At 51.2% G+C, this 12,483-nt stretch overlaps 1 protein-coding gene across 1 annotated transcript in view; it reads right to left on the bottom strand.

The window, feature by feature from the left end:
• Positions 1 to 233: 233 nt before the first annotated feature.
• Positions 234 to 12,483, bottom strand: part of ZC3H3 (zinc finger CCCH-type containing 3) — a 132,149-nt gene continuing 119,899 nt past the window's right edge. The window contains 4 exon segments of the mRNA XM_017746676.1: positions 234 to 1,557; positions 1,730 to 1,807; positions 10,538 to 10,746; positions 12,308 to 12,480. Of these exon segments, the coding sequence (XP_017602165.1) occupies positions 1,526 to 1,557; positions 1,730 to 1,807; positions 10,538 to 10,746; positions 12,308 to 12,480 (492 nt within the window). The 3' untranslated portion in view covers positions 234 to 1,525.

Below are 12,483 nucleotides of genomic sequence, written 5' to 3'. Positions count from 1 at the left end.
ACCACTGGCCATCCCTGAAGATTCACAGCAGTACCGTCTCCTCCAGGGTGGTTTTTAGGGAATTTAGCTGGGATTTTTCAGGAAACCACCATGTGAAGAAACATCGTTTCTGGGTAAAAAGTTTTAATAATTAAAAAACACAAGGATTTAGGGACTGGAGTGAGTCCTCCACTGGATCTGGATGGGTATTTGATGGAATGTTCACGCACTGCTGAAAAAAGAGGAAAGCCACAGGGAGGCTCCTCCGTCCCAGGGGAGGAATCTCTTTATTTACATATCAAAACACAGGAGTTAACAAAAGACATTTTAATACCAACGAAAAACACGACGTTTTTTATTAAAAATCAACTCGTTGGACACACCCTGGGGCACAAGTGACATCCCAGGGTGGGGACCCACTGGTCCTCCAGCGCCTGGGGGGCGTTGTGGATTTGGGATGGTGACAAAACCCCTCCATGGGGGTCACTTGGGGAAGGGAAACCCCCTGTGGGGTCCTGTTTGGGGGGCAAAGCCACTGCCCGTTGGCATTTCCCACCCCATCTCTGATCACACCTGGATGCTGCATCCCCAGGGAGCCCCAGCTCTTCCCAAATCCCTGCTGATGCCTCTTCCCCATGGGATTTGCCTGAGGGGCAGTGGATAAGCAAATCCCACCACCCCGCATGCCTGTCCCAGCTCTCGGCACTTCTTGGCAAAGGGAGCTGTTCCCAAAATCTCATCCGTGTGGGGGAACAGCACCTGCCACCCCAAAATCCCTTGGAAATTGTACCTATGGATGCAAAACCCCATTGTTCCAGTGGCATAATGCTCTCCCTTCACTCTGCTCCTGCTTGGATTTGGAGAGTCCCAAAAAACCCAAAACCCTGGAGAGCTGGTTTGGGTTTCCCAATGGAGCCCAAACCCCCACGGAGATAGAGAGAGGTGGGGGTCGGGCCATGGGAGACCCCGAAATGCAGAGTGTGAGCTCAGCACTGCTCCCAACACATTTCCATGCGGGATGCTCTCAGCTCCAAGAAATTTCCTCCCAAAAGCAAGGGGATGGAGCAGGATGGGCTCTTGGAATGGAGGGATCAGGGCTGTGGGGGCTTTACACCCATTACATCCCAGCACGGTGACTTGTCCCCAGTTCATCCTGACCTGGATGTGGGAATGTCACCTGATGGCGTTAAACCACCTCAGGTCCCCCTGTCACCTCGTGGCCAGGACAGCACCGGAGCATGGATGCGGATGGGAAGCTCTTCCCAGCCCCACAAGCATCCAAAGAGGTGGCAGGACTTGCCTTCAACAAACCAGCTGAAAAGGTCATTTATTGGTCAATTCAAAGATTCCAAACAAAGCTGCTTCCATGCAGGAATGAGTGCTGTATTCCCACGCTGCCACACGACTCCGCGTCCAAACGACGTCCCGGAAAAGCAAGAGGAGGAGGGGGTGCCATGCCTGGACATGGCATCCTGAGGTAGGTGCCAGGTCTTTCCCTGGCTCTCCGGTTCCTGAGCTGGTCGGCTGCCACGGGATCGGGCTTGACTCACAGCCGGGGCTTGATCTGCAGCCGTTTGCCTGGAGGGAGGAAAGGGAATGGTGATGCTGGGAAGGGGGGGACGGGACACAGCTGGACACTCCCAGGCTTCTCCTTGCCTGGTCATGGGAAAGGGTTAAAGCACTGGGGATGAGCACCGGGAAACCGGGAATGCGGGTGGTTCTCTATCCTGGCAGCACCCACTGGACTCACCTCTGCCACCCGCCACATGGGGGTTCTCGGAATCCTGCAGGGATGACCTTGGCAAAATCCTCCTCTGTTTGGCGCTGCCTGGGAAGGGAAGGAAAGGAAGAAAAGAGGAGAAAGTCGCTGAGGTTGGCTCGGGTCACCTTGGAAATCCCTCAGAATGCAGGTGTAGGAGTGTCCTAAGTTCCTCTTCTGCTTCACATCCCCCTTGGCCACGTCAAGGACGGAGGTGGCTCATTCCCCAAATCCCTGAGCATCCTCAGCTCCCTACAAGTGGCACTCAGAGGTCACTTCCCACCACAGAGCAGCAAATATGCTGCAAAATTCCCAAGTTATGGGTGAAAAAGAGAATTAAAAAGGATTCAACCCTTCCCACTGGAAGCACAAAGTGAACACCAGAACTTGCTTTGGTGGTGGGATGGAGCCAGAAAGAGCTGAGCACCAGCAATCATCCCCCCAAGCATTCCCAGCATCCCTTTAGGATGCTCCAGGTGATGTCTTCTGCTTGCTGGAATATGGTGCTTCGTCCAAAGAGGGTTCTGGATGCTCATGTAGAGCCAAAATGCCATGAAGTGCCTCTGGGATGTGACCTTGTAGGACAAGTCCAGGACCATCCCATGGACCAAGGTGGACAGAGTGGAATCCTTCTCCATTTCAACCACAACATTGGAAGCACCTTTCTGCAGGTTCTCCTATTTTCCCTCTCCAAAGGGTTTGGAGAGGTGGTCATGGGGTTCCACCTATCAGAGTGATGGGTGGGAAGGAAAGTGGTGGCCACTTGGCCACCAAGATGAACGAGGATGGAAAAAAAGGAGGTTTCCCAGGAAAAAAAGGACCCACAGCTTGTTGAATGATGAGGTTTAGTGGGAAAAGTCCCCCTTCACCTGAGATTAATGGAAGTGGAGAAGGTCATGGAGAAGATGGAGGGAATCCAGCCCAAACCCCCTCCAGATGTTCTGTTGCCTGTGTTCCCACAAAATTCTGCATGGCACTTCCCAAACAATGGACCCAACACAGAGGTGGGACCAAGGACACCTTCGAGCAGCCTTGAGAGCCCAAAGGAGAACATTTTTTGAGCAGGGGAGGCAGGACAGGTGAGGACCCAACAACGGGGAGTCTCCAAGAGTTTTCCTTTGCTTTCCAACTTGGATAAACAAACTTGCTGGGAGTCGAAGCCACGCTGGCAGTGATTCATTGCTGCCGAGTTAATTTATGGAAAATAAAGAGGGCTCATTTAGCACCTTTCCACCCTTAATATAACACCCATACATCAGCAGGATGCAAGGCAGACACGGCGGATCCGGATATTCCTCACCAGCAACGCAGCCGAATCCGGCTTTTGGGAACAGTGGCATGGAGCGAAATACCCATCACGTCCCCACCCTCCCAGTTTTTCCCTTTGGCATCCAGCCAGGTGGTTTTTCCAGCCTGGGATTTTCAAACGCCATCCTGGTTGCTGGAATGAGGGTCCAGAGTGGCCGATTGTCACCTCAAGGGATCAAAATCAGCATCTCCACACTCTTGTCCCACCAGAACAGGGTGTCAGTTCAATAGGAATGGTGGGAACGGCTCAATTCCCTTTGTATGAGCCAGGGAAAACTTCCATAGCTGATATCCGTGAGGCAGCTCAAAGCAAACATGATTACAGAAGTAGAAATATAGATTTTGTTGTTGTTGTTGTTGTTGCTGGTTTTGGGAGAAAAAAAAAGGTGATTTTTAAATCGACTGTAATTAACTTCCTGATTTTAGTACTGACTGCACGGAGCCAGGATACTTCCAGAGCATCCATGCTTGATTTCCAACAGATTCCTCAAAAAAATCGAGGCAAGAACAAGAAAATAAACCCACAACAGGTTGTGAGAGGGCTAAACTGGTTCAGTTTCTCCCCTTGGATGGAGGGAGATGGAGGAAGGATGGCGCAGCCAATGGGCGAACACCACATCCCAAAATAACCCCAGGAGGGAAAACCTGGATCAGATGGGGGTGTCACTTCACCCAACCCCAGCAAAGGAAAAGATATTTTTCCAGTTTTGTGCTTGGGAGATCCTGCAAATGGCGTGATCAATCTTGGGTCGCATCTCCAGCTCCTTCACTCTCTCCCCCCGCCGCCTTTCCCGGCATTCCAGGAGCGGCGCAATCCATCTTCCAAGGAACCAGGTATATAATTTCTAGTTAGCGAAAGCAACCCCTTTTTCATTCCGATGATTGAACAGCTTCCAAACGAGGAGAACCGAGGCCGGATCACGAGTTTTCCATCGAAAACCAGGCGGTTTTCGCTGAGCTTGTCAGGCTTGCCGGAGAATTAGGACTTCCAGCGCTCTTCCTCCTGATGGAAATCAACATTTATTTTGCCTAAGCCTAAGAAGGTGTCAGGCAGACGGAGAAACTTGCCACTCTTCTCCAAGAAAAAAGAGGGAAAAGAAGGAAATCTAATAGAAATATATTATCAAGTCCGAGGAGTGGACAGTGCAGTAAATCACACTTCAGGTGGCACCATTAGATTTTTCAATAAAACCTGGTTTTCCCCCAGCCGGAGCCAAGCGGCTCCAGCTGCATCCGGCAGGGAAGTTAAAACCAAATTTGTTTCATCCAGATGCTGATCTGAGAGGGATTGAAAGGGATTTCAAGGTGGGGAATCCTCTCGGATGAAGGGTGAAAGGAGGTGGGTCTGGGCCTGGGCCCCAAATCCTCTCCCTGTTCATCATTCCTGATCCCTGAGGGATTACAAAATTGGGCTTCTCCACAAGGTGGGGAGGTGGAAGGCAACCCCACATCAGGGGCGGAAGATCCCCAAGTCCCAAAGAAACGGGATGCAGGGAAAGAAAACTCCCTTGCAGCTTTCCAAACTTTGCCATCCAGCAGGAGAAAAACTGGAATTTTTGTTGGCTTCCTTTCCTCAACACCCTCCAGCCTGATGGAATGTTTGGTCTCCATCGTTCTCCTGATGCCACCAAAGGGTTTCATCCTGTCCTGCCTCTTCCTCCAGGAAGGCTTGGAGCACCGAGATCCATCTCAGCATTTTCCTGCTGGATGCTCAAGGTTTAACACCATGAGGAGAAATTCCCTCCAAACACACTTTTCCTCCTCATTTCCAAAGGAAAAATATCCCTTAACCCTTTCCAGGACATGGTAGGGGAGTCCAGGGGCTGAATCTGCCTTGGAAAGGTATTTTCCATTTGTAGCCAAAGTGCTCCCGGAGAAACTTGGGCTGGGAGATGCCTTTTAAAATAATTTTTTTTTTTTTTTTTTTTTTAAATAAATAACACTCAACAACAAAAGATGGGTTGGAAAGCCCAGCAGCAAGGGCTACATCCCAGAATTTTCCACAAATGATTTTTCATATGGAAAAAGCGGATGGGGAGGGTTGGATCTCCTTGGCTCCATCCTGCACTAAAATCCACGTGGTGACAACCTGCACTAAAATCTCATCCTGCTGCTGTTCCACCCAAATCTTCTGCCACAGGTGGATGAGACCCTAAAAATTGAGTCTAAATATCCCAGTGGAAGGTGTCCCTGCCCATGGGAATTAGATGGTCCTTAAGATCCCTTCCAACCCAAGTCATTCTAGGATTCCATGAAAAAATGGGCAAAAAATTAATAGGGAAGATTTCAGTCCTGGCAAAGGAGCGAGACTTGGCAGGTGCTAAACTGGACACTGCAATAAGGAAATTAAATAAAAGTTAGGTTTCTGGCTTTTGGAGCTTCTCAGAGCCACCAAGACATGAGAAGATCCAACCCCAGCCTCCAAAAACAGCTGGGTCACCTGCGGCACAGCAAAGGCTGAAGGTATCCCAAGCCTAAAGGTGTCTGATGGATGCAGGGGATGGAGATGGAAGGACCACAGAATCATTAAGGTTGGAAAAGACCTCCAAGATCATCAAGTCCAACCTGTGACCAATCCCCACCGAGTCACCAGACCAGAGCCCTGAGTACCACATCCAGTCATTCCTTGGACTGCTCCAGGGATGGGGACTCCACCACCTCCCTGGGCAGTCCCTTCCAATGCTTGACAACCCTTTCCATGAAGAAATTCTTCCTGATATCCAACTTGAACCTCCCCTGGTGCAACTTAAGACCATTTCCTCTTGTCCTGTCCCTCATTCCCTGGGAGCAGAGCCCAACCTCCACGAGGCTCCACCTCCTGTCAGGGAGTTGTGGAGAGTGAGAAGGTTCCCCTGGAGTCTCCTTTCTCCAGGCTAAAATTGATGGAGAGATGGAGGCAACTTATGAGGCATTGCTGCAGAGGGATGGGCAAGATCCACCAGAACCTTGCCCATGGAAGTCGTGGCTGCCCCATCCCTGGAGGTGTTCAAGGCCAGGTTGGATGGGGCTTGGAGCAACCTGGGATAGTGGAAGATGTCCCTGCCCGTGACAGGGGGTTGGAACGAGCTGGTCTTTAATGTGCCTTCTGATCCAAATCATTCTGGAGTTCATTGAAATCCCCCTGGTGACATCCACCAGGCCAACATTCCAGGTGGATGAAACCAACCTAAACCTCCCTCACTACAGAGGCCCCACCAGAACAGCCTCTGACCCATAAGGACCTGCTGACTCAGGAGGAGAAGATGGAATTGCTAATGATCCAAGTGAATCCGGCCTGTTAGTGGGATTCAAAGGATCCATGTTGTTCTGCTCGAGGGATGGGTGCAGCTCGATGGATGTTTGAACTAGCAAATGCAATTTGCTAATTTATTACCCAAATTTTATTAGGGGGTCATTAATTCGGTTATGGAAGAATTCTGATCCTCCCTAACTAAACTTTCCCTGCACATGTTTTCCAGGATGCTGACGAGAGAAGCATCCACCTATGGTGGGATAACACGGCCAAGGCAAGGAGGAGATCCAGGTGACAACAGGAGCATCCCATCACCACCTGCCAGGTGCGTTTTCACCCTCTCCGTTACAAGGAAAATCTGCCAAGTGCCAGGAGAAGAGTTGGGAAGGTGCCACCAAGGTCCAAGCTGCCCCAGAGTCCTTCTGGGGCTCCTGATTTATGAGCTCATGGTTCCCATCAGGAAGAATGATGGAGATTTCCTGCTCCCTGTCCATATCCTGATCATTTATCCTACAGGAGCAGAAGACCTCAGGGGACTTGCACTGATCAAAGGCGTGGTTGCCTCACCTGGCTGCCAAAAAGAGTTCTTGAGCAAAGATCTGGTGGCAGAAGAAACACTGAAGGAGATGCTGAAGGCGATGAAGATCCCACGGGACCCAAGGGGGACTGGCCACATCCACATGGAGGGTGACAGCACCGGCTTTCTCATAAATTAAATTTGGGCTGTGCAGGACCAGGAGTTGGACTTGTGAGTCCCTTCCAATTTGGGATATTCTCTGATTCCTGGAGCTGGGAATGGTTGGATCAAGACCCGCCACCAAGGGGGGCAGTGGCAGTTCTGTGCCCTGTTGGGGTCGTCTCTCAGCCACGGTGAGAAAAGAGGCGAAAATCCACATTCCCAAACTTATCCCTCCAGAACTGGAAGCCGTAAACAAACCCAGAAGCTGCCGCCGCACCTCCCCGAATTCCTCGGAAGCCGAGGCGGTTGAGCGTGCTCAGCGGAGCCGTTAAAAAAGACTGGAGCGAGCATCTTCCATTAACGTTACGACCGTGAAATATGACAATAAAATGACGGCCGTATGGTCCCAAATTTGCAGCCCGCCGAGCTGCTCGGGGTTTATCGTCACTCAAACGTGCAGAGAGCTGTAAAATGTTTACAGAAAGGGTCGTTTGCGGCTATAAAATCCTCTTTTCTCTCCTAAACAAGGCTGAGCGGAGCCATTTACAAAGCCCGGAATGTTCATCGGGGGAGAGGGGAACATCTGTTCTCTCCAGGAGTTTGCAGTGATCTTCTCGAACAAATTAACTAAAATGGGTGCTTTCTAATTAAATTAGCACTCGATTGGAATGGTTTGCATTGGTGCAATTAGCGCAGGGAGGCCAGTTAGGCTCCAGCACAGGCGATTTAACTGGAAGGTGAAATATGGAAAAGCCCATTACCTGGAAAACGGGAGTCAGAGGAGTAGGGAAGCCTGTTCTCCCTCTGGCTCCGTGCTCCTGGGTGGATAACAGAAGGTGAAGGATGGGATGCCACCAAACCCACCCTTCCCATTCGGGATGTTTGACTGGGAGCGGTTGGCTCTCCCTGTGCTGCACCGATTGGCTTTCTGAAGGATGCTTGGAAAACACCACGCTCTCAAATTACAGAATCATGGAATTATCTGGGTTGGAAAAGACCTCCAAGATCAACCTTTACCTAATCACCACCTTGTCAACAAATTACTTCTCCGACCTCAAATTTCCAGGCTCCTCTGGAGGGTTGGGACCACAACAGCAGCTCCGCTCCACGCACACAGACCACATCCCTCCTTTCCAATCCCCTTTCCCTATATCCTGAGCCCAGACCCCCACTGAGACCCCGCAAGCTGATGCTGTTGCTCATGCTGGTCCTTAAAGGTCATCTCCAGACCCCCTCCCCATCCCTCCTGTGCCTGGAGCCGGTGTTTTCCTTCATTCCCCCTGCATTTCCCAGGATTAAAAGGCATTTTCTCCAACTGTGACCGTTTAACCAAGGAATTCAGCTCATTCCTTAATAACAGCCTGTCCTCCTCCATATTTACCATCCCAATAATTTGTGTGTCAGCTTCAGGCTTCACGAGCACAAACCCAATGTTATTGCTGGCACAGTTCCCCAAATCCCACCCCAGACTCCGGCTACTTCCTAGAGCTACCCAAGGACTCATCCTGACCGCCCGCTCAGCTCCAAACTCAATCTCAGAATCACCGAATATTCTGAAGGGATGCAGGAATTCTGGAAGGTAACCACAAGGATCATGGAGTCCAGTCCAGGTGATGTAGCCACCACAAAGTGTTTGGTCCTTCAGGAGCATCAATGGCCTCATCCCGCATTCTCTTGGGGTGGTGGCCAGGGCTCCACTTCTCCCATTGGATTTGGGGGTCCCCGGGTGCTGCTGTGCCCCCAAATCCCTTAGTTGGGATTAAGATGAGACCCAAGCATGGGCAAACCCACGGATCAACATTCCCATGTCCAGAGTCGGCACGACATCGCTTTGGCAGGGAAATTGCTTCATCATCGGATGATTTTACAGCCATCTGTGATTCCTGCCTGGTTTTCCTTTCCTATGGATCCTCCAGCATCTGCTTTCCCAATGCCATGAGCTTCCCTGGGCAAAGGAGCACGGAGGGATGAGTGCCCTGACCTCGTACCTGCCAGCTTCACCCAGCCTTCCTGCCGACATTCCCAACTGGACCAGCTCCTCCTCCTCATCCTGCCACCCAGAATGCTGGGAAATCATCCTCCCCTGGATGCAGACACCGGAATTAAGAGGAAAAGGATACCCTTGCTCCCGAGTTACTCCAGGCTGCCGAGTGTATTCCAAGGCATTTCAACAGCCTTCTTGTCCATGGATTAACTGCTCCGACTTCATCATGGAGCTAAAAACCCCAATTAAGCCCCTGCTTTGGGAACACTTCCCAAGATCAAAAGGGAGTTGAACCAGGGCCAAGGAAAAGGAAGGAGGGGACAAGAAATCCCTGGAAAGGGAAGCTGAGTGTTTCCCTCCGTGTTGCAGAGAGGAGCATTCCCAGCCGGAATGGGCCCCTCGCTGTCTCCCCCACACTGTGGTTCAACAGTGCCCGCGCTCGTCTGTGGCTTTGGGAATATGTTGTTAATCCTGGGAATTCTCTTTCCGACAGTGTTAAGGCATCTCAGCCCTCCCTGGCTTGAAGCGGCTGAGCCAGGCAGAGCTTTCCAGATCTTTATGGATGATCCTGCAAATGCTCCAGCCTGGCTTTTGCAATGGAATTCATCCCTTATCCCAGCAGGATCCTGCTCCAGCTGCATGGAAAGCAGGGATCAAAGATGGGAAGGGCTCACACTGAGCTACACCTTGTGCCAGACAAGCTAGCAACAGGAATTTCATCATTACTCCCACAAAATATTGTGATTTCTGAGACCATTCCAGGATGGTGCTCTGGAGATGAGGAAGCTGTGCATCCCTCTGGAGAAGGATGGGAGGGAAAAAGGGAAGTGTGGAGCATCGTCCAGCCAAAAACCTCCCACTCAGAGCTGGGAAGAACCAGGCACAATCCCACCCTTGACATCTCCATCACCTCTGCTCCTGGGGGTACATCCCTGGAGCACCCCAAAATCCCATCCCTTACTGGTGATTAAAGGATTTTCCTGTAGAGGAGCTGAATTAGAAGAGGAGGAACCAAGGAAAACATCGGAGGAGAAGCCGCTTGCTCTCTTTTTAGGAATTCCTAAAAAGTTCTGCTCATCCTAAACAGCATTTTCCAAAAATTTTACTGACTTCCAAAGTAGATAACCCCAGCCTAACACAGCTCTTCCCTCAAACTTCCAATCTGCAAACACTCCATTCCACCTCCCACTGGAATGTTTTTATTGGAAAGCTTCCAAGCTATTTCCTGCTGGGAAACAGATATGATGGATGGTCCAGAGGTCCACCAGAGGCAGAGCATCCCTGCATCCCACTAAACACCTTCCCTGTAGGGCAGCGCTGTGATTCCACCATGGAAATGAGACCAGATTCATCATCGGATAAGGAAGGAGTTGATAAAATAAGCGGAAAAAGTCCTCACACACAGTTTTTGGGAACAGAGACAGATTTGTGCCCAGATGGGAATCCTGACTGCCATCCTAGTTTGGGTTCCCAGTCTTAACTGATTTGGTGACTCCCAAGGAACACGGATCCCACCAAAATCCATGAAGAGCAGCAGGGAATAACATTTTTTCTTGGAAAACCAGAGCAGCTCCAAGCAGAGGATGTGATTCCTACCTGGCTCATCCTCTGGCTCGTCCTCATCCCTCTCCCCTTTGCAGCCCTGGGAACTGGGAGATTCCGGGGATCGGAGGGAGATGAAGGATGGCAGCTTTTGCAGGCAGCTGCTTGGCTTGGGGTCCTCCTCTTTCAAAAACTTCACCTCTTGCTCCGCACTGGAGGGTCCGGGAATTTCCCCATCATCCTGGAGATGAGCTGGATCATTCCTGCAGGGGGCAGATGGGAAAAACAATAAGGAAAAGTAGAACAATCTCGCTTGGCAATGCTGGGCATGGCATCACATGCAATGGAAGAGCCTTGGAGCTCCCAGGTCTCCATCCAAGGCCATGCTGTATCCCTGACTTCCCTGGAGCCAGCACGGATTCAGCCAGAGTTTCTCCCTCCCCAGCTGGATTCTCTGTCCTGCACTTCCCTGCAAGGTTCCCAGCTCCTCAGATTCTTGTGGAGGTGCTGGGCTCCTGTTTGGGATTGAGCAGAGGGAAGGGGAGATGGAGGGCGTGGGGAGATGTCCTGCTGGGCTTGGCTCATTCCCAGCCCTGCCACTCTCTCCCAAGCTAACTTGACACTCCAGCTCCTTTGACATCTCCCATGACGGTACCAATAAAGGAAAAAAAAACCCTCTGGAGCAGCTTCCAAGCCGGGGCGTGCTCCCTTCCCACCAGAGGACGCCAGGAGCCTCCCAACCAGCCAGGCCTGAGCTCATTCCTCCTTCCCTAAAAAGAGCAAGGAGCTATTTTACACTTCGTTCACACCGGGAACGTGAGCTGGGTGTCATTCCAAGGCCCTTCTGTCACCCGGGATAAGTTCGGAGAACCCGCGGAGCTGCTCGTCCCCCTCTGCTACCTTACAAGGCAGGGCCAGGATGAAGCCCAGGCCCAGACCATGGAGAATTCCAGGAGCATGGACCAGCCTCACAAAGCTCCCAGGTCCATCCCTTTCCATCCCACCTTCACTCCCACCTCCCGCTGCAAAAAGCCACAGAGAAGCCAAGCACCCAAATCGATCCTTTCTCCTCCCTCCTTCTGAGCAGGACTTGGAGATTTTGGCTTTTAAAACCAAATTTCCGTTTGGCTTTTAATTTTACTTCCATTGGGATATAGTTGTCCTGCAGGCAGGACTTGGGAGTGAGGGCAGAGGATATGCCAAGCTTAGGAAAATCCATCTCCCTGTGAGGATGAGGATCAACACATCCATCATCAACCTGCAGCTCCACCCTGGCACCCAAAAACATCAGGGAGAGCTCAGAGAGCTTCCAAGGATTAACCAAGGGCCCAGCCTGGCACCAAATTTTTCCTAAGCCTCTTATCTCCATGTCCACTCCCATTTCTGATTCTCCAGTGCCTCCATGCCATGGAGAGGGCTCAGCTCTGCTCTCCAACATGGACATAAGGAAGAGGGATGATGATGTTTTCCAGTTTCCCACATCACTGCGGATAACCTGGACCCACTTCCAGCAGTGGAATCTCCATCAGGGCTCCTCCATCTCCTAGAGGAAGGTCTACAAAAGCCTCGGAGATACTTGGAGGTGCCAAAGCCCTGGATGGCACATTCCTAAGGGTGAATCCACTCTCTCCTCTCCATCAGCTCTTCCTCAAGCATGGACACTGCCCATCCCAAGCGTGGCTCCATCAGGAAGCACCGCAGTGACCCACATCAACAAGATCTTAAACTAAACCAGGACACAGATGGAACACACCTGGAAGAGGAAAAATCTGGTGCAGGTTGGGAAGAAAAGTGTTGAAAGAAGCAAAATGAGCTCTTTCCTACCTGCCCGACACCTCCTGGATCCGTCTCCACTTGGAAGGGGGGTTGTTGTGGTCTCCATCATCTCCAACCTGCTGTGGGTGACGTCTCTTCTGGGGGTGCAGGAGTTTGCACCGCACACCCTTGGGACAGACGCCTTTCTTGGCAAAGTCGGGACAAACCAGCGTGTGCTTCTTCTT

This window comes from Corvus brachyrhynchos, unplaced genomic scaffold, assembly GCF_000691975.1.
Source record: "Corvus brachyrhynchos isolate BGI_N302 unplaced genomic scaffold, ASM69197v1 scaffold89, whole genome shotgun sequence".
Taxonomy (NCBI): Eukaryota; Metazoa; Chordata; class Aves; order Passeriformes; family Corvidae; genus Corvus; species Corvus brachyrhynchos.
This window is presented reverse-complemented; position numbering and strand designations above follow the sequence as displayed.